Below are 25,138 nucleotides of genomic sequence, written 5' to 3' on the forward strand. Positions count from 1 at the left end.
CCAATTTTTAAATTGTATCTTTAGGCACCTAATAATTTACATGATTTAATTTACTAGGAAGGAATGAGGAATGGCACAAGACTTTCTCACACTACTGTATTTGTCCCAAGAGTTTATTATATCTGGACATGTTCTTTTGAACCCAGATGAAGTCCTGTGCACTGATCTCTGGTCCACCTGAAAACATTAGATGGAGATTTGCTGATATAATCTGCACTTAAAATGTTATGGAGATGAATCTGATGCTTTTCAGAGGAAGCATTAAGAAAGCACGGCAGGCAAGACAGGGAACTAATCATCCATAACCACTAGTGGACAAGTTAAGTAAAGAACATGGTTTATCTCTGTGGCATTTCAAGGGTTAAACAGACAGCAGTAGTCATTAATTCAATCTGATGCCAGGGCGAAATAGACAAATGGAAGGATATGAGGCAAGGACTAAGTGGCATTGGATAGCCTGTCTGGTCTGATCCCACAGGAGAGTCATTAAAGCACTAATTGTTGGAAATGACTATGATAGAAAGGCGTCAGAACACACAGTTTGGAGCACTGGGAAAAGGTGGCCTGCTTCAATGAATGAATGGGTGTGTTTTCCCTTTATCTGATGCGTATACATTGCACATCTTTCTGTTAGCATTTTTTATCAAATTAGTGATCTGCCCCTAATGGTGTGAAATGCGCCATCTGCATGAATTTACGCCTACTGGTACAATTTTCCAAGGGTAGAATTTTACAGTCATATTTTGGCTGCAATATGTAAATGATACAGTATGATGATTCAGTTAATGGAGTCTTTGATGGAAATTAATGTGTTTGGAAATAAAACATGAGTCACGCTTAAAAACGGAGCGTAAGAGATAACTGCAGTACTTGTTGATATCTGTTGAAAGAATTACCTATGTATTACTTGTGAGCAATCCCAGATGTGGTGGCTTTTTGTAAGTTAAATTATTAATTTTTCTTACAGTTAAATGGCAGATATTTTCTCATTTAAATTTAAATTTGATTAGTGTGTCTCAGTATTATTCTCTAAAAGAGCTCTTCTGACACATTTTTACTGCCTCGCACCAATCAAGTCCTCGAGCGGCACTTACTTTCTTTTCTGCAAATTATTTCACTAGATGATTTATCAAAGGTGCTCGAGAGATGATCTTCCTGTCTGTTTTTTTTTTTTTTTTTGCAAACTGCTTCAAATCTACCTGGAATCTTCATCAGTATTACAGTAGATAGGCTTTTGGCAACTTTAAATATAATTGCAATTGTTATAATGATGTCGGTCTGATTGACAGGTGTGGGCTGCTCCAAGTTGGTGACCGGCTCTTGTCAATAAATGGCATTCCAACAGAGGATGGCACGATGGAGGAGGCCAATCAGCTGCTCCGAGATGCTGCTCTGACTAATAGGGTCACTCTGGAGATTGAGTTTGATGTAGCAGGTTTGTATTTTTAAGCAGATATCAGAATTCTGCAGAATGCCCCGAGTCACAAAATATCATTTTAATAATACTTTATATTGTATAAAATACAGTATATCTTCTAAATTATTATGGACACCAAATACATATCACACCTACCTGTATATGTGCTTTGTGAACAACCTCTTCTTGGTTTTACCATAAACCTCCACTCTTCTGAAGCTTGTTTTTTTTTTTTTTTTCTTTTAGATTTTGGAATGTAGCTGTAGGAATTTGTGTTCATTAAGCCACATGAGCATTAGTGAGGTCGGATGCTGTCAGTCGAAAAAGCCTGGGGTGCAGTCTGCGTTTCAGTGGTGTTTCAGTGAGGTTGAGGTCAGAGCCCTGTGCATGCCACATGAGTTCATGCCCACCTTCCAAATCATGCCTGGGTTGTTCAGGCTAGTTACTTTAATTTCAGTGAAAAGAAAATGTATGATTTTGGTCTAGAATATGCACAAGTGTGGGCCACAGCCCCCTGGTAGGCCACGATCAGAGGCTCTACTTGTTAACAGGAAAGGCAGGCAGCTGCTAAGGCCCCCAGGTCACTAGGGAGCTGCCGAGGGCTGACAAACATTAATTTTTTTATAAGACGATGGTGATAAATGCTGGTTGAAGAGGTCGCCTGCAAATGTTTCTCTAGTGCCTCAACAGGCTCTAAAATCACCTCAGGCCTTAAAAGTACTGCAGGTGTGTCGTGAGATATCATTTATAGTAAATAAATAAATAAATAAAAACTTTATGGCAGCACAAGTGATGTAGTGTTAAGCACTGTGGCCTGGCACCTCCAGGGTTAAGTGTTGGAAACAAGAGCATATCATCTATGTCATTATTACTATGGAATCATACTTCATAATCATAATAATGGCAAATGAAAAGAAGTTCTGCCACAGGTTTCTTATGTTGAATGACCTTCTTGTTGCAACCATTGAATTTAATTCTAACTAGACTGCAGACTGGCACTAGGTTAGGTTGTATAAATATGTATAAAGTTAATACATATGAGTGTCTTGTCTGTTGATCAGATACAGTATGCGATTAAAGGTTCGGCTGGGCCGCTGGGGATTTTCACATTTTAAAATGGTCTATAGCTTTCTTTGCTTAGGCAAGATCCACATATGGGTGTAAAGATCAGGTGTTTAAAAATCTTCGGCTATGTAGTGTACTGTGTATATACGTAGTGTTTTATATTCTGTATTTTTTCTTTTTTATATACTTCTTATTTTATACATTCCACTCACACTCTTTTTGCCAATCAATAGAGTCAGTCGTGCCCAGCAGCGGTACCTTTCATGTGAAGCTGCCAAAGAAGAGGGGAGTCGAGCTTGGGATCACAATTAGTGGTAAGAGCCAACTGATTTCATCCATGCCTGATTCGCATCAAGTTTGGATTTCTCCCTGCCTTCATTTCTATGAAAGAATTCAGCAGAAGAACTGTTTACACAGTCTTCCCCAAGACCAGATTTAGTATCAGACATCTGGAGCTACAAGTAGTAGAAGTCTTACTTAATGTGTTTTTAATAAATACACTCCCAAGTATTGAAGAATTGCCTAAAATTGTGTTGAGCAACAGAATCTCATTTGTGTCATCCTGTCAACATAATTATTTACTAACCTCACTTTATTTAAACTGTTAAGTTTTATATATGAGATGTATTGCAAAATGTCACCTGTGACCCACTAGCTAATATTTCCCCAAACGCGAAGACATGCCAGCATAAATTCCCATTGTTCAAGTGATACTGTATGTCCACATGAAGTTACAGTATTTAGCTACACTGCAAAGTGTTCATGGATGTACAAGTCTGCCTGACATCACAAAAGATGTAGCTATGGTTGAATCCATAACAAAAAAAATTATAATAAAAATAGACTGATGTCTTAAAAAGCAAACCTGAAATATCAAGCATTGTCTGATCTTTCATGATCGATCCAGTTTAAATGGATTAAAGGTAAACATTCTGTAAATAGTCTTTCAAGGAATCAGTCCTTCAAGACACAAATAAAAACTAATTATGAAGTCAGCTTTGTTGGGTTAAAGCTTTAGGCAGACATTCCCCCATGTGGATTTGTTTTGGAAAATAAAACTTTCTTATTGCAAATTTTATATCTTTTAAAGACACTTGGTAAAATTCCCAGACAGGCGATGGCATATTGATGTCTGTCCACTTGTGCATTTTGCATCATCACAATAGTATTAGTTTATGTGAACGACCAGTTGAGAGACACCCGAACAGTAAAAATGTATGAATTATTGCCTGATTTCGATCGGTGGCTGATTGACCTGAGCACCCGTAGTTACCACCCTCTACCGCTTGCCACGATATACTGATTTATTCCTGTTCTTGTAAATGTCTAGTTAATGATTAACAAGTTAACAAGTTCATTATTACATTTATAATAGTAGGTTTGACTACATGGCCGTTTACATGCACAAAGCATTTAATCTAAATATAACTTTTTTGACATGCGCAAGGAAGGAGAAGTTACAGTAGGTTAGGTCAGCCTTCCTATCTTTTCTGATGCATGTTTTATTCTGATTGGACTATTATTATGGTTATTAGTGGAAGATTAGGGTCCAGGTAAGACTAATGTCATAGCCAAATGTTCTTAAAGAATGAATTAACATATCTCCCTCTGCTGCACTGATGTGTTCCAGTAACTTGAGTCTGCCATCGGCTCTACAGTATTTGTTTAATCCCCATTTGGCAGGTTGCTTTATGGTTCTTTCCTCCTTAAAACCGCTTCTTTAGGCACTTTTTATACACTTCATACCCCAGGCACACTGACATTCCAATTCAGTATCATTCAGTGAGATGTTTAGCTCATTTATATTCTTGTTAGAGCTGAAGTATCAATCATAATTTGTCTTACAGCATCAGCAAATCCTGTGCAGTACATGTTAAAGCAGTTTTATTTTTTAAATCCACATCTGTCAGCTTAGATCAGTTATCTCTTTTCATTCTTCACACTCATAAATGTGATCCAGCCTTCAGTTCTGCTCAGTTCCATTGTTTAGCTCACTTTCTCAAGCTGTCTTTCTTACAAGTGAAAATAATCTAGTACTTCCTATTATGGAAATATACTGAACTAAATTGACAACATGGCTGAAAGGCCATAAGGCTGTAAGGCCACAAGGTTAGATGCACGTAATTGTGCAAGATGTCTTTGTAGGCTATAGCAATACAATCTCTCCTCACTGGAACTAAAAGGCTCAAACCTGCTCCAGCATAACGATGCCTCTCTGCTCAAGGTGAGATTTATAAAGACATGGTTTGCTGAGGTTGAACACTTGAACATTTTGGGGATGAACTGAAAAGCTCACATTAAATTCAATAAAATGTTTAATCAGTTTTAATAAAGCTTTAAAAAAATGTTAAAGTGCTAAAAATATTTGCAGTTTATAATATCATGTACACTGTTCAGCCATAACATTAACACCACATACAATGAACACTGATTATCAATTATGTACCGGTAATCTGGTGACAGGATCATGGGCACCCAAGGCTCATTTATACTTGTGGGAAGCAAAGGCTAACCTGACTGGTCCGATCCCACAAAAAGTCAATGTAGGACAAATTGCTGATAAAAGTCAAATGTGGACATGATAGAAGAGTATCAGAACACCCAGTGGATCACAGCTTGCCAGTTCTCAATCCGATCGAGCATCCATGAGATGTGCTGAAAAAACAAGTTTGATCCATGGAGACCCATCTTGCAACTTCCAGGATCCGCTGCTAATGTGCTGGCTCCAGATACCACAGCACACCTTTAGAGGTCTTGTGGAGTCACGCCCCAATAGGTCAGAGCTGTTTTGGGCACAAGGAGAATCTACACAATATTGGGTTTAAAGTTTTTAAGGTTTTAATCTTATGGCTGCTCAGGGTAAATACATTTTTGTAAGTTTTTGTCATAGAGCCTTTTATTCCTTTAATTTCCAGTGACAGATCCAAGTTTAAGTCCAAGTTCATATTACTTATTAGCATTTTTGAGATACTGTGCTTTGGATTAAACCCATTCACTTTAGGTAATCCGTTAAAATAGATTAGATTCAATTATAAATAGGTTGAGGCAGCACGGTGGCGTAGTGGTTAGTACTATACCTCCAGGGTTGAGGGTACAATTCCCGCCCCAGGTTTCTCCCAAAGACATGCAGATGTAATTACCCTTTCCAAATTGTTCGTCATGTGTGTACAGTATGTGCTTGAGCCCTGCAGTGGACTGGCACTCTGTCCAAAGTGTACCCTGCCTCGTGCCTGAGTCCCTATGGAAAGCCTCACGTGACCCAGTACGGGATAAGCAGTATAGTATGTAGACTGAGTGAGTAAGATATTAGATTAAGTTTTAATAGTTAATCACACAAAGAAAGTAATTTGGCATTTGTTCCACATACAAAGAGGATGGAGAGAATCAAGAATAAACAACAGCAATAATAATAATAAGTGCCAAACATCCATTTACTAGACACGGTGATTAAAAAATGCAATTCAATATATGCCTATGGAATTTTTTGCTGTAATTATATATATAAAAAACATAATTAAATAAAATCTGTTCATGCTTCACTTACTCTAAGAACTGGTGCCTTATGAACACTTATCAGGTTGTGTTCCAAACTTGGTCATTAGGGGGCACTCTTGCTCCTAGTGCTTTAAGTGTTTCACAAAAATCCATCACATACCTACTGTAGTTTTTTTTTTGCTGGTTTTAATAAATATCCAGGTTTTATTCAGGCTGGCTGATTTTTAGGAATATGCACACAATTTCCATTTTACTGCTTTATCATACCAGTTTGATCTCAGTTTTATCTTTCGTGTGTTATTCATGCTTGGTGTCTGTGCTATAGTACATATATGTATTAATCTGCATTGTCTTGTCTCCAACAGCCAGTAAAAAGCCGGGTGAACCTCTGATCATATCTGACATAAAGAAAGGAAGCATGGCTCACAGGTACGGCCAGATGTCTAGGTTCTAAAAGGATGCCAGTGAGAATGTGGTTCTAAGTGTAATGGAACAAAATGTTCTCAAAAATTAAAACCAGTTAGAACAGGTGGTATTTCTTCTGAAACATTTGCATATTAGTTTTTTTTCTATTCCATGCCAATTTTTTGTTTTTATTATTAATGGGTTAATGTTAATCAAAACTAGACGATATTTTGCAATAAATAAATTAGAGCGCCAGTGTTCTTAATCAAGGCATCATTCACATTTCATTTGCTCTGTTCCTGCTGTAGAACAGGGACTTTGGAGCCTGGAGACAAGCTGCTGGCTATAGATAACATTCGGTTGGAGAACTGCTCAATGGAAGATGCAATGCAGATCCTTCAACAGAGTGAAGACTTGGTCAAGCTAAAGATACGTAAGGATGAAGACAACTCTGGTAAGTAAAGATATTTGTGTGCATCTGACATCTAAGCATCACTATCTGTCGCCTCGAGGGCAGCATCACCGGCGTCCATCATCATAACACTTAACACTCATTTTGTCCACTGTTTCTCCTAAACCATTAATAGGAATTTGATCAGACCTTTACACACCCATTATTAAGAAGCACAGGTGATAGGGTTAGATAGAGGCAAATGATTCGCTGTGGCGACCCCTGAAAGGGGTCATTTTCTAATATTTTTTTTTCTGAAAGAAGTTCTTCTATAAATCCTAAACAAAAGGGAAAAAAACATTCATGGGAATTTTAGAATACTTAATCCGTACCTTGCTCAGAAAGCATAGACGTGCACTAATTATACATCACTAATGCACCCTGGGTTTAGATTTGGAAATTTTTGAGCCACGAATGCACCGATGTCTTCACTTCTTCATTAGAAGTGAATTTAGTCCTCCGGGCTGCTTTCAAGATCAGGACTATAGGTAGGATGCTTTAACACTTCAAATCCAAAAAAATGTTTTTGCAGAGTGTCGACAGTGTAAGCACACATGTGCTGGTCAATCATTGCATTGTTATGCAAGATCACAGCGCCCTTTGTGTTTAATCTGAAATTTAGACTTCAGCGCCTTAATAAGCATCTCACTGTAGTCTCTGAGTGGTGCAGTGGTAAAGTGCTCGCCCTATCATCTGGGAATGCTGTTTTCCTCTCACAGACAGAGGCACAGAGAGAGCTCTCTCAGGGGGGGAGGGATGAGAGGTACTTGCGCTCCCACATTAATAACGGTTCTAAGCCAATCAGGGGCGTCTGTGAGCTTGCGGCTAGCGCTTCCCTCCGAGTGTGTTACTTCGCCCCTAACGGTGCGTGAGCAAGCAGTTCGAAAAGATACGGTCGGCTGACGTCACGCGGTTCGGAGGAAACACGGGATAGTCTTCGCCCTCCCGACTGAGTGGTAGTAGTAGCCTTAATGTGGGAGCCCCCTAGCGACGGGGAGGAATTGGCCACGACTAATATGCAATGCGAATGGCGTACGGCTGCCCTATGCACGCCGTGATCCCCCCTCCTTTTCTTTCCAGAAAGGCGTGTCAAGATTTCACAAAAAAACACGCCCATTCAAGCCCTATTTATTCATTTACCTGGATCCACCACTAGATGGCGCTTTGTTCTCAACAACACATTAACACACAAACAGCAATTTAGCTGCGCTGAGTTGCAATCACGTGATTTTAACATCCCACCCCCTCCCCCGCCGAACTGTATATAAAAAAAAAAAGCATCTCACTGTAACGAGCACTGATGATTGGTAAATCTTTTTCCTGATAATATTCCAATACTGGCCCTTGAGTATGGCAGAAAACTAAATCACCCAAGGTTGACTTTTAATCGGCGATTGACAATGTTTTCTTTCCATACTCCGCCGTTTAATCTCAGGCTCATAGTACTGAAGCCATGTCTCGTCACCAGTAATGATATTTTTAAGAAACTTTTACTTTCCTTAGAGTATTGGTCCAAATTATGTTTGCAGATATCCAAACGCTTCTGTTGATGCTCCTCCATGAGTTGTTTTGACACCAGATAGACCACAAAAAAGGATGCATGGCATGCTGCTCTTCTTTTTTGCAAATCACAAGTTTGGCAACCATTTTTGTCTCCCCCGCAGTTACAAATCACCTTATGTAACACATTAACACTTGCACAGCAGTGACTGGGAAGACAGTGGCCTTGAATGGAAAGCGCTGATGATACAGTTTGAATATAACTGGAGTGCGGATCATTTTGTGACTCACCCTCGTAGTTGGCTCTATTTTCCAAAGTATAAACAAACTGCCCTTACCATAAACAGGCAGTTAAGAACGGCCGCAGAATGTTCATGTAAAGGAATGTGGTTCTAGTCGCAATGGGATCCACACTTGATAAAAGAACTTGAAACATTATCTGTCTATTCTGATGATTGATTACCAGCCAAAAATGTTTCCCAGAAAGTTCCTAAAACAAAAATACATGTCAATCCTGCAAATCTTTTATTATATTAATATGAATTAAATTTTGTAGAAAGGAATCTACAGAAATAATTTAAGTGTTAAACAACACTCCCTCTTTACTGGTTTGGGACTCACACTAAAGCATAATAAAGAGGCTAAGCAGACCCCCAATATGGCGCTTCCACTTGCATTTAGTAAATCACAGAACTCATGAATGCCATTCATTGCCTTTTAAGCAGCACACAATGTTCCGCTGTCAGAGGAGGTGTGATTTAACCACAACCAACCAACACAACATCGTGTGATGTACTGTAAAACCTATGCACAGTGGTCGAATGGTAAAGAAAATTCAAGGAGGCTGGTGTGGTCAAGTATTTTATTTATTTTTTATTTTTTGCAAAACACATGCATTTAAACATGCATGCATATGTGTCATATCTTTAGTTCTCTTCTTTTGGAAATATGTCAAAAGCTGTGCTTGAACTGTACTCTTAGCTATTGCGAAAATATGAACAGGGCAAAAAATTACGCAAAATTGCGTGAGATTATGTTTATGATCATACATAGAGAGTTTTAATGTTTCATTTTCATGACAAATATAACATAATACACAGAGTTATTAATTTAAAGGGAATGGTTAGGGGATGGTGGTTTTACAGAGGGGATGGTTTTTGACATTTTTTTCAACAAGGGGATGTCCTCCTGCACCTTCCCCCGAAATCGAGCCCTGCCCATGCATCAGCTTGCATCATGCATGACACAATTGGCTCATATGCCACAGTCTGTAACTATTCATAGACAAAACTAAATTATCATAGCACAGAATGCATCCTAATAGTAAAATGAGCTCAGTGCTGTCAATAACATTTTGAAACATTTTAATATTTTTGATGCATGTCCTAAAATAAATGACTGACCCTGATGATCATGCACAATCTCAGTCTATTCTTCAGTTCATTGTTTTTGATGCACTACAGTTTCAGCTCTGATGGAGTGCAGGGTGCATCACATCTGCTATATATAAGATATACAGTGTATACTGATAACTGTCAGACTCCAACTTCACACAGTTGTCATCTTGCCTTGTCACTACCTCTGCTCCTGTCCTGAAGGTGCGACAACAATGACCCTTGATTCTGCATCTGTTTCTTTCATACAGTATTCTGGCCTTGAATGGGCTGTGTAAATTGGTCTTAGGAGTGCAATGGCTTGTGCAACCCCCAGGGAGCCTCATACCCCCTCTCATATTTGATGGCATTAAATAAGAATAGTCTTCTGCGGGTAATGAAGTTTCCACAATCTTAACTTCGTTCATTTTAAAACACTTAAATAGGATGAATTTCTATTGAGCCACTACCAACAAAAGCAGGTGATAGTGACAAATATAATGTAAACAGCTTGAAATAAATGGAATGAGCGTGTAAAACCTCACACCAACAAGGAATTGGCTGCAGGCTTCCTGTCGGCACCTGTAGTGATGTGCTGCAGAGTATGGGCTTTAAAGAGAATCTATAATCCACCAAGGATTGAGCAACGACAGGAGGAGCTCTTGGGTAACTTGTGGATTTTTTTTTTTATAGCAGTGATGAAAAAAGAGAATTTTAAAGAAGCAACTGATGGGATTTCTTTTAAAAGGAAACATTTTATTAAAAAGTAAAAGCTCAATAGAGCATGCATGTCTTCTCAGACATTCCTGAAAACTAAGTCTGTAATTCCGTATAACATCAGTTTCACTGGAGTTCCTCAAAGCTGAATAAAAATTCTATTGAACATGCATTTCTATTTATTCTATTTATTTCTATAAGAAGTTTATATAACTTATTCTCAGTAAATCGACTTCGAAAACATCACTTCGCCCACCCGTGCACTTCCATGGGTACCACAATAAGTGCCACCAAACCTTGTGACACCACCTTCTACTTTGTTCATTTTGACATATTGAAAGTATGGTATTTTCAAATATAGTTTTCATGCCTGTAGATACACTGGTAATACAGTATAGCATCCTTAAATGTTACCCATGTTTAGGCATGTTTAGGTACATACTGTACATGCACATACAGTACACTGCTCAGCCAAAACATTATCACCACCTCCATCGATTATCAATTATATACCAGCAAACTGGTTTCAAGATCAGAGGTGGGTAGAGTAGCCAAAAAATTTACCCAAGTAAGAGTACTTCAAAATAATATTACTTAAGTAAAAGTAAAAATTAGGCATTCAATATATTACTTAAGTACAAGTAAAAATTAGGCATTTAATATATTACTTAAGTACAAGTAAAAAGGATTTGGTGCAAAGACTGCTCAAGTACTGAGTAACTGACATTTCCAAATAATTAAATACATTAAATAAATTAAATAAAACGATTAATATAACTAAATATCTTTACAAAAAAGCAAATTAAAAAACAAGAAAAAAATCCTAATCTTACTTTTTACTGAACATAAAGCTTTTGAAACAAATACCTCCTGTATGTTTGAACAGTGTAAACTATTTCCAGTGTAAGTTATACTGTATATTAGGGCTGCAACTAACGGTTATTTTGATAATCGATTAGTTGGGCGATTATTCCCTTTTTTACTGACCCTGCTGACGTTTCGCCATCCGTGACACCAACATGTTTTCTTTTTAAGTATTCGTGCATGACATGCCATGAAAGCTTGGTCTTGCATAGCGTGCAGGTTACCGTCTTCTTAGAGGCGTTTAATGTAAATTGCTCCCATACCTTTGAGGACCCCGGGGTGCGCGCTTTTTCCTGCAGACGCTTCTGTAACCTCTGTTGCGTGAGCGGCTGTGTATCTGTGTGTATCTTTGTGTATTTGTGCATCTTGTGGTCGCGCGCCTCAGTAACGTGAGCAGCCCAACTAATCAATAACGGCATTCGTTGACAACGAATTTCATTATCGATAATTATCGATTTTATTGATTAGTTTTTGCAGCCCTACTGTATATTGAGTTGCCCTTCAAATGGCTCAGCAGATTTCTAATGGAAATAACATTACAACATGTGTACCAGAACTCTCACTTTACCATAAACTGTGTCCAGCAGAAAAATATTTTTAGCCTCTAGCTTATATATATATATGTGTGTGTGTGTGTGTGTGTGTGTGTGTGAACATTGCAACATTAAACAAAACAGCTAAAAAAAACGCGACGTTTTCGTTTCCCCCGCTATGCAGCCAGTTTGTGTGTGGTCATGTGACTACTTGTGGTTATTGTTGCTACATCTGATTGATGAAACAGTTACGTGGTAGATCCACTGGCTACATTTCTCTGGCAAAAATAAGGAATATCTAATGTGTAGAATAAATGTTTAGAAAAGTAACGAATCGGGTGTAGACGAATGTAGCGGAATAAGAGGATGCCTTGTGGAATAAAAAAGCACAACCGATCTGATCCCACTAAAAAGGTAATGTAGCACAAATCAATGAAGCCAATGTTGGCCATGATAGAAAGCTAAAAGAACAGCCAGTGCACCACATCCTGCTGCATATGTAGCTTATCATGCAAAGAGCTTTAGGTTGATGATCCGGCCTACAGAAAACCCAGATCTCAGTCCGACCGAGTATCCATAGAATTCTGATCCATGGAGGTTCCATTCTACAACCCACAGCACCCAAAGGATTGGCTGTTAATGAGTAATGCACTGAGGGCCCAGAGCTCCTCCAGTGGCACAAGGGGAACTTACACAATACTGCGCACAATGTTTTGCATAATGTTATGGCTGTTCAACTGATGGCTGATGTTTTTGCATAAACATAAATCCATCAATTCTGTCAATACATACACTCACATAACTCAGTGACATTTGACCTAATTGTCACATCTCTCGCTTTCGCTGCAGATGAGCAGGAGACTTCAGGCTCCATTATCTACACGGTGGAGCTAAAGCGCTACGGCGGCCCCTTAGGCATCACCATCTCAGGCACAGAGGAGCCCTTTGACCCCATTGTCATCTCAGGCCTCACCAAGAGAGGTCTAGCTGAACGGTGAGGCCAGGGACAAAAGGGAAAAGACTGGAAAAGACCTTGAGTTTAGCTTCCTTATTTTACCTTCCTGCAATTGCATGACAAAAAAAGATAGCGGGATGAATGAATTGCCAAGCTGAGATTTATAGATGTTGTAATAGCATCTGTAAAGTAATCACACACAGGGTTACTGAACTTCATAAGTCACACAATTTGAGTATGAAGACAGTAGGGGGGAAATAAACCAGAAGTTAATTGATTTTTTGTGATTACCCATAATGCTTTACCCTTGTTGCTTTAACTTTATTGAGCTGTTTTGGAGCCAAGGGTGTGTTTTCACTCCTGCTCACATTACTGCTGTGTTTCACTGCAGTCAAAAAGGGAAAAAAGCATATTGTTTTACCACATTCAGTATTTCACATTTTTCTTTTTTTTATATATTTTCCTCTTTATCACATCCTACTGTAAATATTAAATTATAAAGACTAGACAGTATGCACTTTGTGACCATACCTACTTAGTAAATTTAGTGTTGAGGAAATGATCATTGTACACTCATATGGTTTTAATCTGTTTGACTATTTTAATAGAACGGGGGCTATTCATGTTGGAGATCGAATTCTTGCCATTAACAGTGTGAGTCTCAAAGGCAAGCCTCTGAGTGAAGCCATCCACTTACTTCAAATGGCTGGTGAGAGTGTGACGCTGAAAATCAAAAAGCAGGTGGATGGTAAGTTTTAATAGTGATTTCAGCTATGTTCATTTAGAGTCATCAAATATTTTTGTTTTTTTTAAAGATAAGTCAATATGAATAGTTTCAAACTTAAAGATACAGTTTAGCTTTAAACGCAGAGGAACTAGGAAAAGCAGCCATCAGTGGATAAGACAATAACTTCCAGCCGAGCTCCTGTAATGTGCAAGTGGTTTGCGTGAACGAATTTGTGTACAGTTCCCACCGGTTAAGGTATTGGACTATGGTTCGGAAGGTCCTAGGTTCAAATCCCATGACTGCCAAGTTAGGCCCTTGAGCAAGGCTCTCAACTGCTCAGATGTACATGTAAAATGAAATACAAAATGTTAGTCGCTCTGAAAAAGCCAAATGCCTAAATGTATATGCACGGATCTAAGATATTAGCTTTTTTTAGACTTAGCATTTTCGGAAGATTTATAAGAAGTAATAAACCATTTTCTTTTATATGACTGCTACATACTATATGACTGTAGTTATGAACTGTTGATTATAGCTGGAAATCAAATTAAACTTTATCTATAAAAAAAAGATTGTAGGTATAAGAGCATAAAGGTTGGCCTTCATCTATAACAATTCTTGTCTTTCTTTTACACTCTTACTTTTGTAAATCATTTTCAAAGAAGAAGCTGCAGTGCACATATAAACTTGAAATATAATAAACTGAAGTGATTTATTACATGTTTCTCCCGTTACCACAGTGACGCATACAAATGTAATGAAAAAAACACAACACAAAAAAAACAAATACAGTCATGGCCATAAATTTTGAAACAAGGATAAGTTTTTCGGCTTTTAACCTCTGTACGGCACAATAAATTTTCAGTGAAACACTCGAGATGTGGGACCAACTTTCAACTTTAATTCTAGGGTTTTGAAAAAAGGGCCATTTTACACACACACACAGACAATAAAAAAAAATTAAGTTTTATCTTAAAGGGGTCATACAGGCCTACATGCACTTTTTTAAGCTGTTTGGACTGAACTGTTTGTAAGGAGAGTGCATACACAACCACTCTACAATGATAAAGAGCTGCCCAGTGATTTTCTTTTCATTTATTACAATAACACGCCCCTTCTGAAATCAGGCCAATCTCAAATGCCTTGCACTGTGACGCCACACCACAAGAGGCCGCTCCTACACTAGTTGATTGACACTGGTGTTTTAGCAAAGACCCGCCCCGAGTGAGAAGACGCTGTCGGCCATTGTTTTTCAACGCTGGAGCAAAATGTCGCCTAAGCGAGTGTGTTGTACAGTTGTTGGGTGTAATAGCGAACACAGCAGTCGTCATTCACTACCAACATCTGAGCCGCTGAGGACGCAGTGGCTGAATTTTGTTTTTAAAGCTAACGTACCCGCCGATCTACCTAAATGCGTTCATGTTTGCGCTAATCATTTTTCACCAGACTGCTTTATAAACGCGGGTCAATATAAAACAGGTTTTGCTGCGAAGCAGCTCCTAAAAAATGGATCTGTACTAACTTTGTGTTCCTGCTTCATCTTCACCAGGCTCAGTGAGTGTAATTTCTTTTTCTATGAATCTTTGCAGATCACCTTTTTAATAATCACGATGAATGCGGAGTGTAAGTTAACTTATACTCTCATAGAACATGGTTATGGCTTCTTCTCTATGTACATCCGTCTCTATAAAATCCCTAATCGCCCGTTTATAATAAACAATGCATTAAGGTGATTGTCTAGTTGCAAACTGTGTACGTAGTCGGAAAACTATATTATGCTTACCTTTGTAACGTTAGATGGTTTATAACGATGTCTATAGAAGATTAAGAAGTCATGTAAACACATCAGTAATAACATCGCGTCCGTATCTCTCTCAGTAAGCTTCTCCGCTTTATGTTGTTGTTGCTCGCGGCAGCGCAACAGCCCGTTAATTCATGCACATGCAGTGATGAGAAAGACAAATCGAGTCGATGCATGTCCATTCTTTTATTTTCTGCGTTGTCAGGCGATATTACAAACTTCGGCGTAGGTTCCGTACTTAAATCAAACCAAAAACTACTTAAGAAAACAGGCTCAGGCTCTATATTCCAGCGTTTTCCAGTTTGGACTGCATTACCCACAAAGCATTGCCCGCACTGGACTACATTCCCGTGGCTCTACCCCACGTGTGTTGTACAGACACGCCCCACAGAACTGGGGGGCGGGCTCAGCAGAGATCATAAGCATTTAAAGGAACATGCACTGAAACAGGTTGCTGAGAACAGAGCTAGTTTTTACCAGTTAAAAGTAGTGTTTTTTTTTACACAACCATTGAGAATTTTTTATTAAATATATTACAAACTTTTCATTAGGACCCTAAAGATCATATTAACACTTAATAAAAAATGTTTCTGGATGATCCCTTTAACATTTTAATTATTTCTAACACTGTTTACTAAAAAGCATCACCAATTTCATTCATCCTAGTGCCAGATGAGAAGAAGAAGAGCACTATAGATATTGATACTGAGCTCAGTGATAATGACGACTCGGAAATGACGGACTCTCAGAAGACCAGTAAGCTGTCAGAGATCTATTCCACCACCATCCCCAGCGTAGACTCGGCCATGGAATCATGGGATGGATCTACTATAGATGCTAGTTATGGGAGCCAAAGTAAGATCACTTGCTCATAAGCCTTACACCCAAGGATTTGCCTGCATATTTCTTTTGCATATGCAGTAATTATTTATTTTCCTTATACTGTAGGTGGATACGTCCAACAGGTAGCAGGTATCGCCCTACATCCACATGAGTGGCGCAGTGCCAAGAACAGGAACAGCACCCCTCCTCCGGGCCATCGGAAGAACTACCTGCTGAGTGATGGAGGATTCAGTGAGGATGACTGGGACAAGAATGCTGGGTAAGTCCTATCTCAGTCTACACACATGGAGCTAACTTGATCTAAGGATGGGTCACAAGAAGTAGTCACAAGACCCGGCTGCAATCATTAATGACAGTGCACGCTGTAAATGTGCCAATGTTACTGTAATCACCAGTGAAGTGCATTTAGATCAGTTCAGTTGTATCTGAATAGAGCAGAAACAGGAATCTTGAAGATCTGTCTTAAACAGTCTTAAAGATTACAATGGTCTGCAGTATCTAGGTGACATTATCCACTAAATCAAGGTTGAAACTTGAGGTTGAGCCAAGAAGTGGAAGCAAGTCAGGATCAAGTACTGTCTCGACAAGGAAAGAGAAAATAATAATTATTAGGTACAGTATGCTCTGATGAAGCAATGACTCTGGCAGCTATTTCAGCTATCACAGTGGAACTAAAATAAATAGGACAGCTAGAAGACAGCAGAGTCATGGGGGCACCCTGGGACAAAAAGCTATTCCATGGTCAACAAACCATTACAGATAAAATAGTTTGCACTGATTTAAAGTGCATCATAAAACAGCAAAACAGATAAAAAATTCTTGAAAATGTTTAAACAGTATGCTAGAATGTACTGTAGATGTGCTACTGTACAGAGCTGCTAATATGGAGGTATTAAAGTATGTTATAGTATGTATACAAATGTGCTTAGTAAAAAGTATCTGACAGTGTAAATGCCATCCAGGCAATTACCCTTTGTGTTTAAGACTAATAGTTTATAAATCTGATAGTAGACTAGTATGTTATTCACCATCCCTTACATGCAAGCATGCAAATGTATCAGTTCCAAGGTATTCATCTGTGGGAGTATTCAAGAATGCGTATGTGTCAGTGTTCACACAGTGTATGTGTGGGTGTATGCTGGTATGCAATTGTGCTAGAATGCCGTCATGCTTTTATGTGTTTGTGAAAGCATGCAAATTATTTACAAGGAGTGATCTAGTCGGACCGGGCCTTGTGGTGAAATTTCACATGAATAAAAGTATGAAACCAATTGACATTTACAGAAGACTTTAAGCATGGTACTTTAATGAGACTCGGCAAAAATAAAACATTTGGATGGGTACAAATGCATAATGCATTCATTCTCGTAAACAATAAATGAATGGAATGTATGATCCTTGAAAATCAACAGGTAACTTGTCGCCAACTTGCAGAAGAGATGCATCTGTCTGTGGGAACTGTACACACAATCATTCACAAACACCACTTACCCATTTCAGGAACTTATCTGGACTTTATTGCCACATCGCCCATACAGTCCTGACCTCGCTCCAAAGGTTGGAAAGTCCAAGCGTTAGGCAGGCAGTCTGATCATGGCACCGGCATACTGAGAAAACTTTATCAAAGCACTAGTGTAACGCTGGGATAAGAGCATTAGTGTAACAGGGGAATATACTGTATATACTGTATATACTGTAGAAATAAAGCAATCAAAAGTCCTGGTTTGTCTTTAACTCACCTTGTAGTATGAAAGTATCCTAATGGTTCTTTATGCAAGCATATGATTTATCCAGTCAAAACAAATCCCCAATTTTGTTACCTGCAATAATCTGCAGTGGAAGTTTTTAAATTTTAAATCGTTTTCAATTAGACTTTCTCATGTTATACTTGACTCGACAGAAAAAGCACGCAGTAAATTCAGGAACATTCGGATCATCTATGGGATGGAACTACTGAATTAAGCGGTTGTTAATCATGTTATAATTTGCTACCATTAGTTGTTTTTCTTTTCTTTCTTTTTTTATTATTAGATTATTATATATTTTTTTATTAGATCTATTTAGCATCTTGCTAAAGACCAAAGTTCTGACATTCTTGGGGATATTGTTGTTCCTCAAATCCCCATTGCCGCAAGCTGTCTCCCCCCACTAGGCTAGCTTGTGGCGTCTGTCTTACTAAGAATAGTGTCAGTCTGAGTTTGCCAAGTGTGATTCATTGCTTATTCTAATTACTGCTGCAGATTTGCCAGCCAGACGACTGCTGATGGCATCATGTTGGACCATGAAGACAACTTCTGGTGCCAGGCCCTGGAAGACTTGGAGACATGTGGGCAGTCTGAACTCCTCCGTGAGATCGAGGTAAAATGGGGAGAGAAATGAACTCATCATGAGAGCATTTCCACACTAAGGCTCTAAATTCAAGACTGTCATGGCCTGAAACAGAATGATAAAAGGAAGATGTTTCTTCAAGGTGCAACACTAAGTAATAGTAGTTTCAAGGTCAACTGTTAAGGATTGGATAATCTGAACAAAATTGGCATGCAATAAATGATTTGTAGTATGAATCATATGGGAGGATTTTATAATAGCACTATCATAGGTGTGATGCAGAATAAATCTTTGGTCTCAGCACAGAGCATCCATAACACCGTCCCGTCTAATAAACCAGAACCAGATCAGCTTCTGCACTCACACAGAAATGTATGACAATAAGTATTACATTTCTTTGTCTATTAAGTTATATGAGTCAAAAATGATCCATACTCCGGCTGTAGAATTTATTTTAATTAACTTTTATTAACGACAAATACCTCATTTTTGATAGTCTCCTTGCTTTTTAATACACTTTGTCCGTCTGTCAAACAGCTTTCGTATTCCCTCATTAAAAATGTATTAAGCTAATAATTTCCCATCATGCCCTCCACTTTCTTTATTAGATTCAATATTTGAATGTAAATCAGTCCAAAAACAAACTATACGCAGGATTTATGAAATACTCAATATGTATGATTTAACACCCTTAGACTTACTTAGGAATAAATGGGAGACAGATTTAGATGAACCAATTTCAGAGGAAATCTGGCACAAAATAATACAGGGAATTCTCTCATCATCCATTTGCCTTAGACATGCTGTAATACAATTTAAGATTGTGCATCGTCTACATTGGTCAAAAGTCAGACTCTCTAGGATTAAAGCTGACATAGACACCACGTGTGACAGATGCAGACAGGCTCCTGCAACTCTGCTGCATATGTTCTGGACTTGTCCAAGACTCTACATGTTCTGGACCAATATTTTTGAAACTTTTTTTGGAGTATTTGGAGAGATAGTAGAGCCAACTCCATTTGTTGCATTGTTTGGTGTGCCTGCACCGCTGTCTTCACTTCTTCATTATCATAAATAAACCTTTTTACATAGGGCTGCTTTCAGGGAACCAAACAGGTGAAATTCTGATGGAGGAAGATCAGGACTATAGACAGGATGACAACACCTCAAAATTAAGTTTTGCTAAGTCTGTGGGCAGAAATGTGCGGATATGCAAGACCACAACGCACTTTTATAGCAGACCTCTACATTTAAGTTTAGTTTTAGGCATCTCACTGTAACGAGCACTAATGATTGTTGAAACTTTTTGCCTGATAATGTTCCAATAATGAAAACTATGTTGAGTAGTACCTTTGTATAGAGCAGGAGTCGGCGCTCCGAAGCCGCGTGTGGTTCTTTCATCCCTGTGGCTTTGGAAAACAAATAATGAGTATTTAATTTAAATTTATTTTATTTTAGTTCATTAGTCTTTTAAATCAGGCGGCACGGTGGTGTAGTGGTTAGCACTGTCGCTTTGCACCTCCAGGGTCCGGGTTGGATTCCCGGCCAGGCTCGATTCCCGTCTCTGTGTTCATGGAGTTTGCATGTTCTCCCCGTGCTTGGTGGGTTTCCTCCGGGTACTCCGGTTTCCTCCCACAGCCCAAAGACATGTAGGTTAGGTTAACTGACGTTCCCAAATTGCCCGTAGAGTGTGAATGGGTGTGTGAGTGTGTGTACTGTATGTGCGTGTGCCCTGCGATGGATTGGCACCCTGTCCAGGGTATACCCTGCCTCGTGCCCTAAGCCATATATATATATATATATATATATATATATATATATATATATATATATATTTTGTCGTTTAAAATATGCATCACAACCACCGATGTGCGACACCCGCCGGCAAGTGATTTATTGACTTTTCGACCCGCCGGTTTTATTCAGATTGATAGCTGACTGCACGCTCTAGTACACGGGGTAAAAGGATGACGGCACACAGAGGCAGATGCCATTTTTTTGTTTGCTGCAGGTGGGTAATTTCAGTTTGGCTTTTTATTTTATAAATACAAGGAGGACTCGAATAGACATTAAGTATTTTATTTGTAAGTAACCTTCAACCCCGGATTTTTTTTTTTAGTTCAAAATGTCTTTGTTGCATGCAGTTCATTGATTTCATAAATGCAACACACCATAGATTTTTATACATGGCATAAGGGTAAAAAAACAAGATATACTGTATGCAGTTTTATCTTTATTTTAAACGTCAAAATGTTATTTTTTTGGCTACCAGTGTTTTCTTTTTTTGTGGATAACGGGTCCTAATGGCTCTTTGAGTGTTTAATGTTGCTGACCCCTGGTATAGAGGAAGAGTTACTCTACCGACATATGAAATATGAATCCACATATGCGAGTTAATAAAAATGAAGGCAAAGAGAAAGTCAAAGACAAAGCATGCAGCAAGAAAAAGGCAAAATACCCAGCCAACGTCCTCACAGCAAGCTGGTGTTTTGAAAGAGAGAGCGGCATGCCATTAGTCAAGCGTGCACTCTCAGTTTACTGTAAGTGTTAAAACACATGTACTGTAAGTCACACATAAATCCTTGGTAATGGCGGAGTCGCCCCGAGAGGATCAAAAGCCTTATTTTTAGTTCGCAGAGCCTCGTTTAGTCTCAAGGACATGGAGGAGCACTGTTAGCTTTTTGTTTTCAGTTTTCTTTGGTTTCCTTTTTAGCTTCTAATTAATAACCCCACGCTATTTCCAAACTCTCATAAGCACTCTCTAATGGACTCCTATTTTACTGATCCCCTCTGAAGTCCTGTGTGAGGGCTCTTCTACGTAAATATCATTCCATCCCGTGGTGCGGCTCTCTAACTCGCACCACATAACAAAAGCTTTTTAAGTAGATTCAGGTGTTTAGAAAGATAGCTTTTATTGTTATCCAAAAACCTGTGGCTCCAAATCTGTAAACAAGTTGAATTCCTAGAGAGCGTGATGGAAAAAAAACTCTCTTTAAAAATGCAGAAATCAAAAAGCAACTCAATTGAAAAAAAAAAAAACCTGCACAGCACTGTTTGAAGTTTACTCTGATCCTCTCGCCTTTGATTTGGTTCAGATCTGCAATATAATTTCATGTTGTGAAACAAAATTTTAACGTGGAGTATTACAACTCCTGAAAGTTCAATTTGTATTTTTCCACTCATGTTGTGCTTCCTGTAAAAATTCTTTGAGTGCATGTCCCCAGGTTCATTGACCTACCTGTTGTTTACTCCCTGCAGTTTAAGTGCCAATTTCAGGTTGCCTGACCATCATTTTGTACGTAACCACCTCTGTTTTGAAAGCACCACTAAACGAATTATGGAGTAGCATTTATTAATGTTTAGCTTCTTCAAGCACAAAACAATCTGTAAGTCTTTATCCATTTTATGGAGCTAAATGAATCTTTGGCTAACCCAGTTACACCACTTAAAACACAGTAAAGCGGAGATTGCTCCACTATTGTATATATACTAACCACTAGGGACGAGCATTGCAAATTAGCTTTGGCTATAAGTGCTATAGTATGAACCTGTTAAGTGTCCCTACTTGTCTCTATTAAATAAATGAATAACATTTCATTATTCTCCTATACTCACTGGCCAACACTCTTTCTTTTGACCACACTTAGCTTAAAATAAGGTGTGTAATGTGGTGACAAATTTGTGTAAAAATGTTTCCTTATACCCCCCAGAACCACTCTTTCACAATTTGAGGCCTGAAATATCCCTGTGCCGTCAGAGAAGAAAAAAATACTTGATACCCTGGTCATTTAATACATTCAGGTCATCAGTTGACTTTATTTTATTGCCACAAATTGTCTAGACACTGCCAAGTCACAACACTGCCTCCAGATGCTTGTACAGTGAGCACTATGCATGATGGATACGTCACTTCATGTTCTTCCCGACTTATCCTAACACCCATTACTCATCTAGATTTATTAGATCACTTGACAATACACATTTAAGCGATCTCCGATCACGGTAATTCATTGTCTATTTCTGACCAGCTTTGGACAGTTCTTAACCCAATGTCAATAAATATAGCTCCTTTTTAGTTGTATTCTTTTGTTGATGCAAACGCTTCAGAAACAGTGCTTTTTTGTCAGGCAGTGTATATTATAATAATGTTGTATTATAATAGCACTTTCCTTATTGGAATTGGAGTAGAAAACAAAACATCAAACTAACAAATCTGCTGTAGTATACATCACCATGTGGTGTACTCATTTTTTTTTTCTTCCATGTGGCCCTGACCTATGTGACATTTAAACAAACAACCAAAAAATAACAACCAGAGAAACTCTACATAAAGGTCAGGCTTTTCTGCGTGTCATTGGACTACTGACCTCTCTTCTGGATCTGTACCATGTCCAGGTCAACTACAGTACATTGCTGCTTCTCCCAGGATGTGGCAGTTTTAATCAGGATTGTAGTGTCTGTATGCGCTGTTGTTATAATTTTATTATATGTATACTATTATGTTGGCTAAAATTGTGTGCTGGATTACTGAATATTAGCATGAATTTCAGAAATATTATATGGCACTGATTCAGCCATGGACACAAGGCCACGCTCTGAGTGCCGCAGGTAATCAGGGTAACAAATAGCTGATACTTCTGACACAATATGACTAAATATTTGTTTTATTTTTTGCTCCATCAGAAAAAATAGTCCAAGAAACCACATTTGGAATGTGTGTTGCACATAGCAAATGTAGTAAATGTTTCAATGTAGCACACTTCTGCTGGAACATTCCTTAAAGCTGCAGTTTTTGATTTGCTCTAACACAGTTTATCAGTCTATCCATTACAGTTTGTCCCTTCTCATAGTAGCTACATTTTTTAAATCTCAATACAATAGCAGCTGGAAGTAGATGGAATATATTAGGCTGCAAGTGAACCTTTTTTCCTAAAATTGATGTATTGGAAGCAGAAAAAAATGGGCAAGCATAAGGCTTTGAGTGACTTTGACAAGGGCCACATTGGAATGGTTAGAGGGTTCAGTGCAGCTCCAAAACTGCAGCTCTTGTAGGATGTTCCACAAGAAAAAGTAATCCAAGGACGGAAAACCGGTGAACTGGCAACAGGGTCATGGGTGGCCAAGGCTTAGTGAGGCATACTGTATGTGAGTGAAGGCTGGCCCGTGTAGTCTAATTCAATAGAAGCTCTAGTGTTGTTCAACTAAATGAGAGGGTTGATGCTGTTTGTGATAAAATGGTGTCCGAACACACAGCCAACACTGTTATAGTGGCGAAATATGCAACCTACAATATTAGGCAGGTGATCATAATGTTAGGGCTGATCTGTGTGTATAATAAAGTGGAGTGATCCAAACAGTCAAAGGGACCAGTGCTGTTATACTCCAGGGGCAGCCTACAGTTATGAAAAATAAACCTAGCATAGAAGTGCCAAAACTTCCCCTGGGGAACTTGCCAAGTTCCCCGAATGTCCACTGGGAGTTTCAAAAGCGAGTCAATTCCCAAAGGCCCCCTTTTTAAAATGTCCAACTTTACAACAGCAGCAAACATTTGCAGCCTGGTACAAAAACAGTTTTGGTCCCTATAGCTAGATTTTTCATTCATAGTTCAACTGCGCAGAGTGAATTTTCATGTATCTTATCAGTTAAAATTATATTAAGCCATAAAATAATACATAATTTGAGTGAAAGATGCATGCTTGCTGTCTGTTGTGCACCACTTTAGCTAACCTGCTAAATGGAATTTTAGTAGTTTAACTTGCAACAAAAAATTTAGGCATTTTCTAGCTGAGGTAACGAAGTTTGTTCTTACCATCAACCAGGCACTGTTTGTTCTGTCCATTTGCCCCATACTGATTAACCAGGGTTTAGACGAAGTCAGCTAGTGTCAAGGTGGCAAAACCTATGGGAGATGTCATGGAGGGAATGTCCAGTTTTTTTTATACAGTAAAAGCCTCATAGAATAGCACATGTTCAGTCAAACTAGTGGAACGCAACTGACTGTTGAATAATATTCTAATCAGTTCAATTCAGTTTTTATTATATGGAGCTTTTAACAATAGTCATTGTCTCCTTAAGAGTACCCAACCTTTACAGGGAACCCATTTTCATTTGGGTGATATCTGATAGTAATGACTGATCTGTCATCATACTGAGTGTGTTAGGAGGCTAAAAGTGACACCTTACACCATAAATACCTAAACAAAGCAGCAAAGCTATTGAAGATGTGTATTTTCTTAAAGAATATACCTGTATTACCTAATGTTTGTTCAATCAATGTCTCTAAATATGTCCACATAAATGAGCAAAAAATTACAAATCAACATGCTACTAAATGACAAATGATATGTAGTTGTGGTCTGCAAATATTAAAAATAGCTTTAGCTTTAATCCTAAGATTCACAAGTTACCAACAACAAAGAAGCTTATTTAAAGGGAACCTAGTAGGCAAAATTGAAATGTTTGTCATTTCTTAGGCATCCAGATGAATCTCCGTTGTCTATGTATCAACAAAAAGAATAGGGAAAAAATCCTGCTTTATTTTCCCTCCCATTTTAAATTGGTTAAAGCTTCAACAAGCTAATTATATTTTTGCCGTATTATAACCACATACTGTATAAGAAGATACATAAACATATAAGAAGATACAGTATTCTCGCAGGTGGTT

At 38.4% G+C, this 25,138-nt stretch overlaps 2 protein-coding genes across 2 annotated transcripts in view; one reads left to right on the forward strand and one right to left on the reverse strand.

Moving 5' to 3' along the window:
* LOC128510924 (uncharacterized) overlaps positions 1–25,138 on the reverse strand; it is a 236,230-nt gene that overhangs the window by 128,773 nt on the left and 82,319 nt on the right. The window lies entirely within an intron of this gene.
* grip2b (glutamate receptor interacting protein 2b) overlaps positions 1–25,138 on the forward strand; it is a 114,992-nt gene that overhangs the window by 82,910 nt on the left and 6,944 nt on the right. The window contains exons 13-21 of the mRNA XM_053483991.1: positions 1,290–1,435; positions 2,716–2,796; positions 6,343–6,406; positions 6,691–6,836; positions 12,670–12,814; positions 13,384–13,523; positions 15,970–16,158; positions 16,252–16,405; positions 18,387–18,504. Of these exons, the coding sequence (XP_053339966.1) occupies positions 1,290–1,435; positions 2,716–2,796; positions 6,343–6,406; positions 6,691–6,836; positions 12,670–12,814; positions 13,384–13,523; positions 15,970–16,158; positions 16,252–16,405; positions 18,387–18,504 (1,183 nt within the window). The remainder of the gene's footprint in view (positions 1–1,289; positions 1,436–2,715; positions 2,797–6,342; positions 6,407–6,690; positions 6,837–12,669; positions 12,815–13,383; positions 13,524–15,969; positions 16,159–16,251; positions 16,406–18,386; positions 18,505–25,138) is intronic.

Source organism: Clarias gariepinus, chromosome 23 (genome assembly GCF_024256425.1).
Source record: "Clarias gariepinus isolate MV-2021 ecotype Netherlands chromosome 23, CGAR_prim_01v2, whole genome shotgun sequence".
Classification (NCBI taxonomy): Eukaryota; Metazoa; Chordata; class Actinopteri; order Siluriformes; family Clariidae; genus Clarias; species Clarias gariepinus.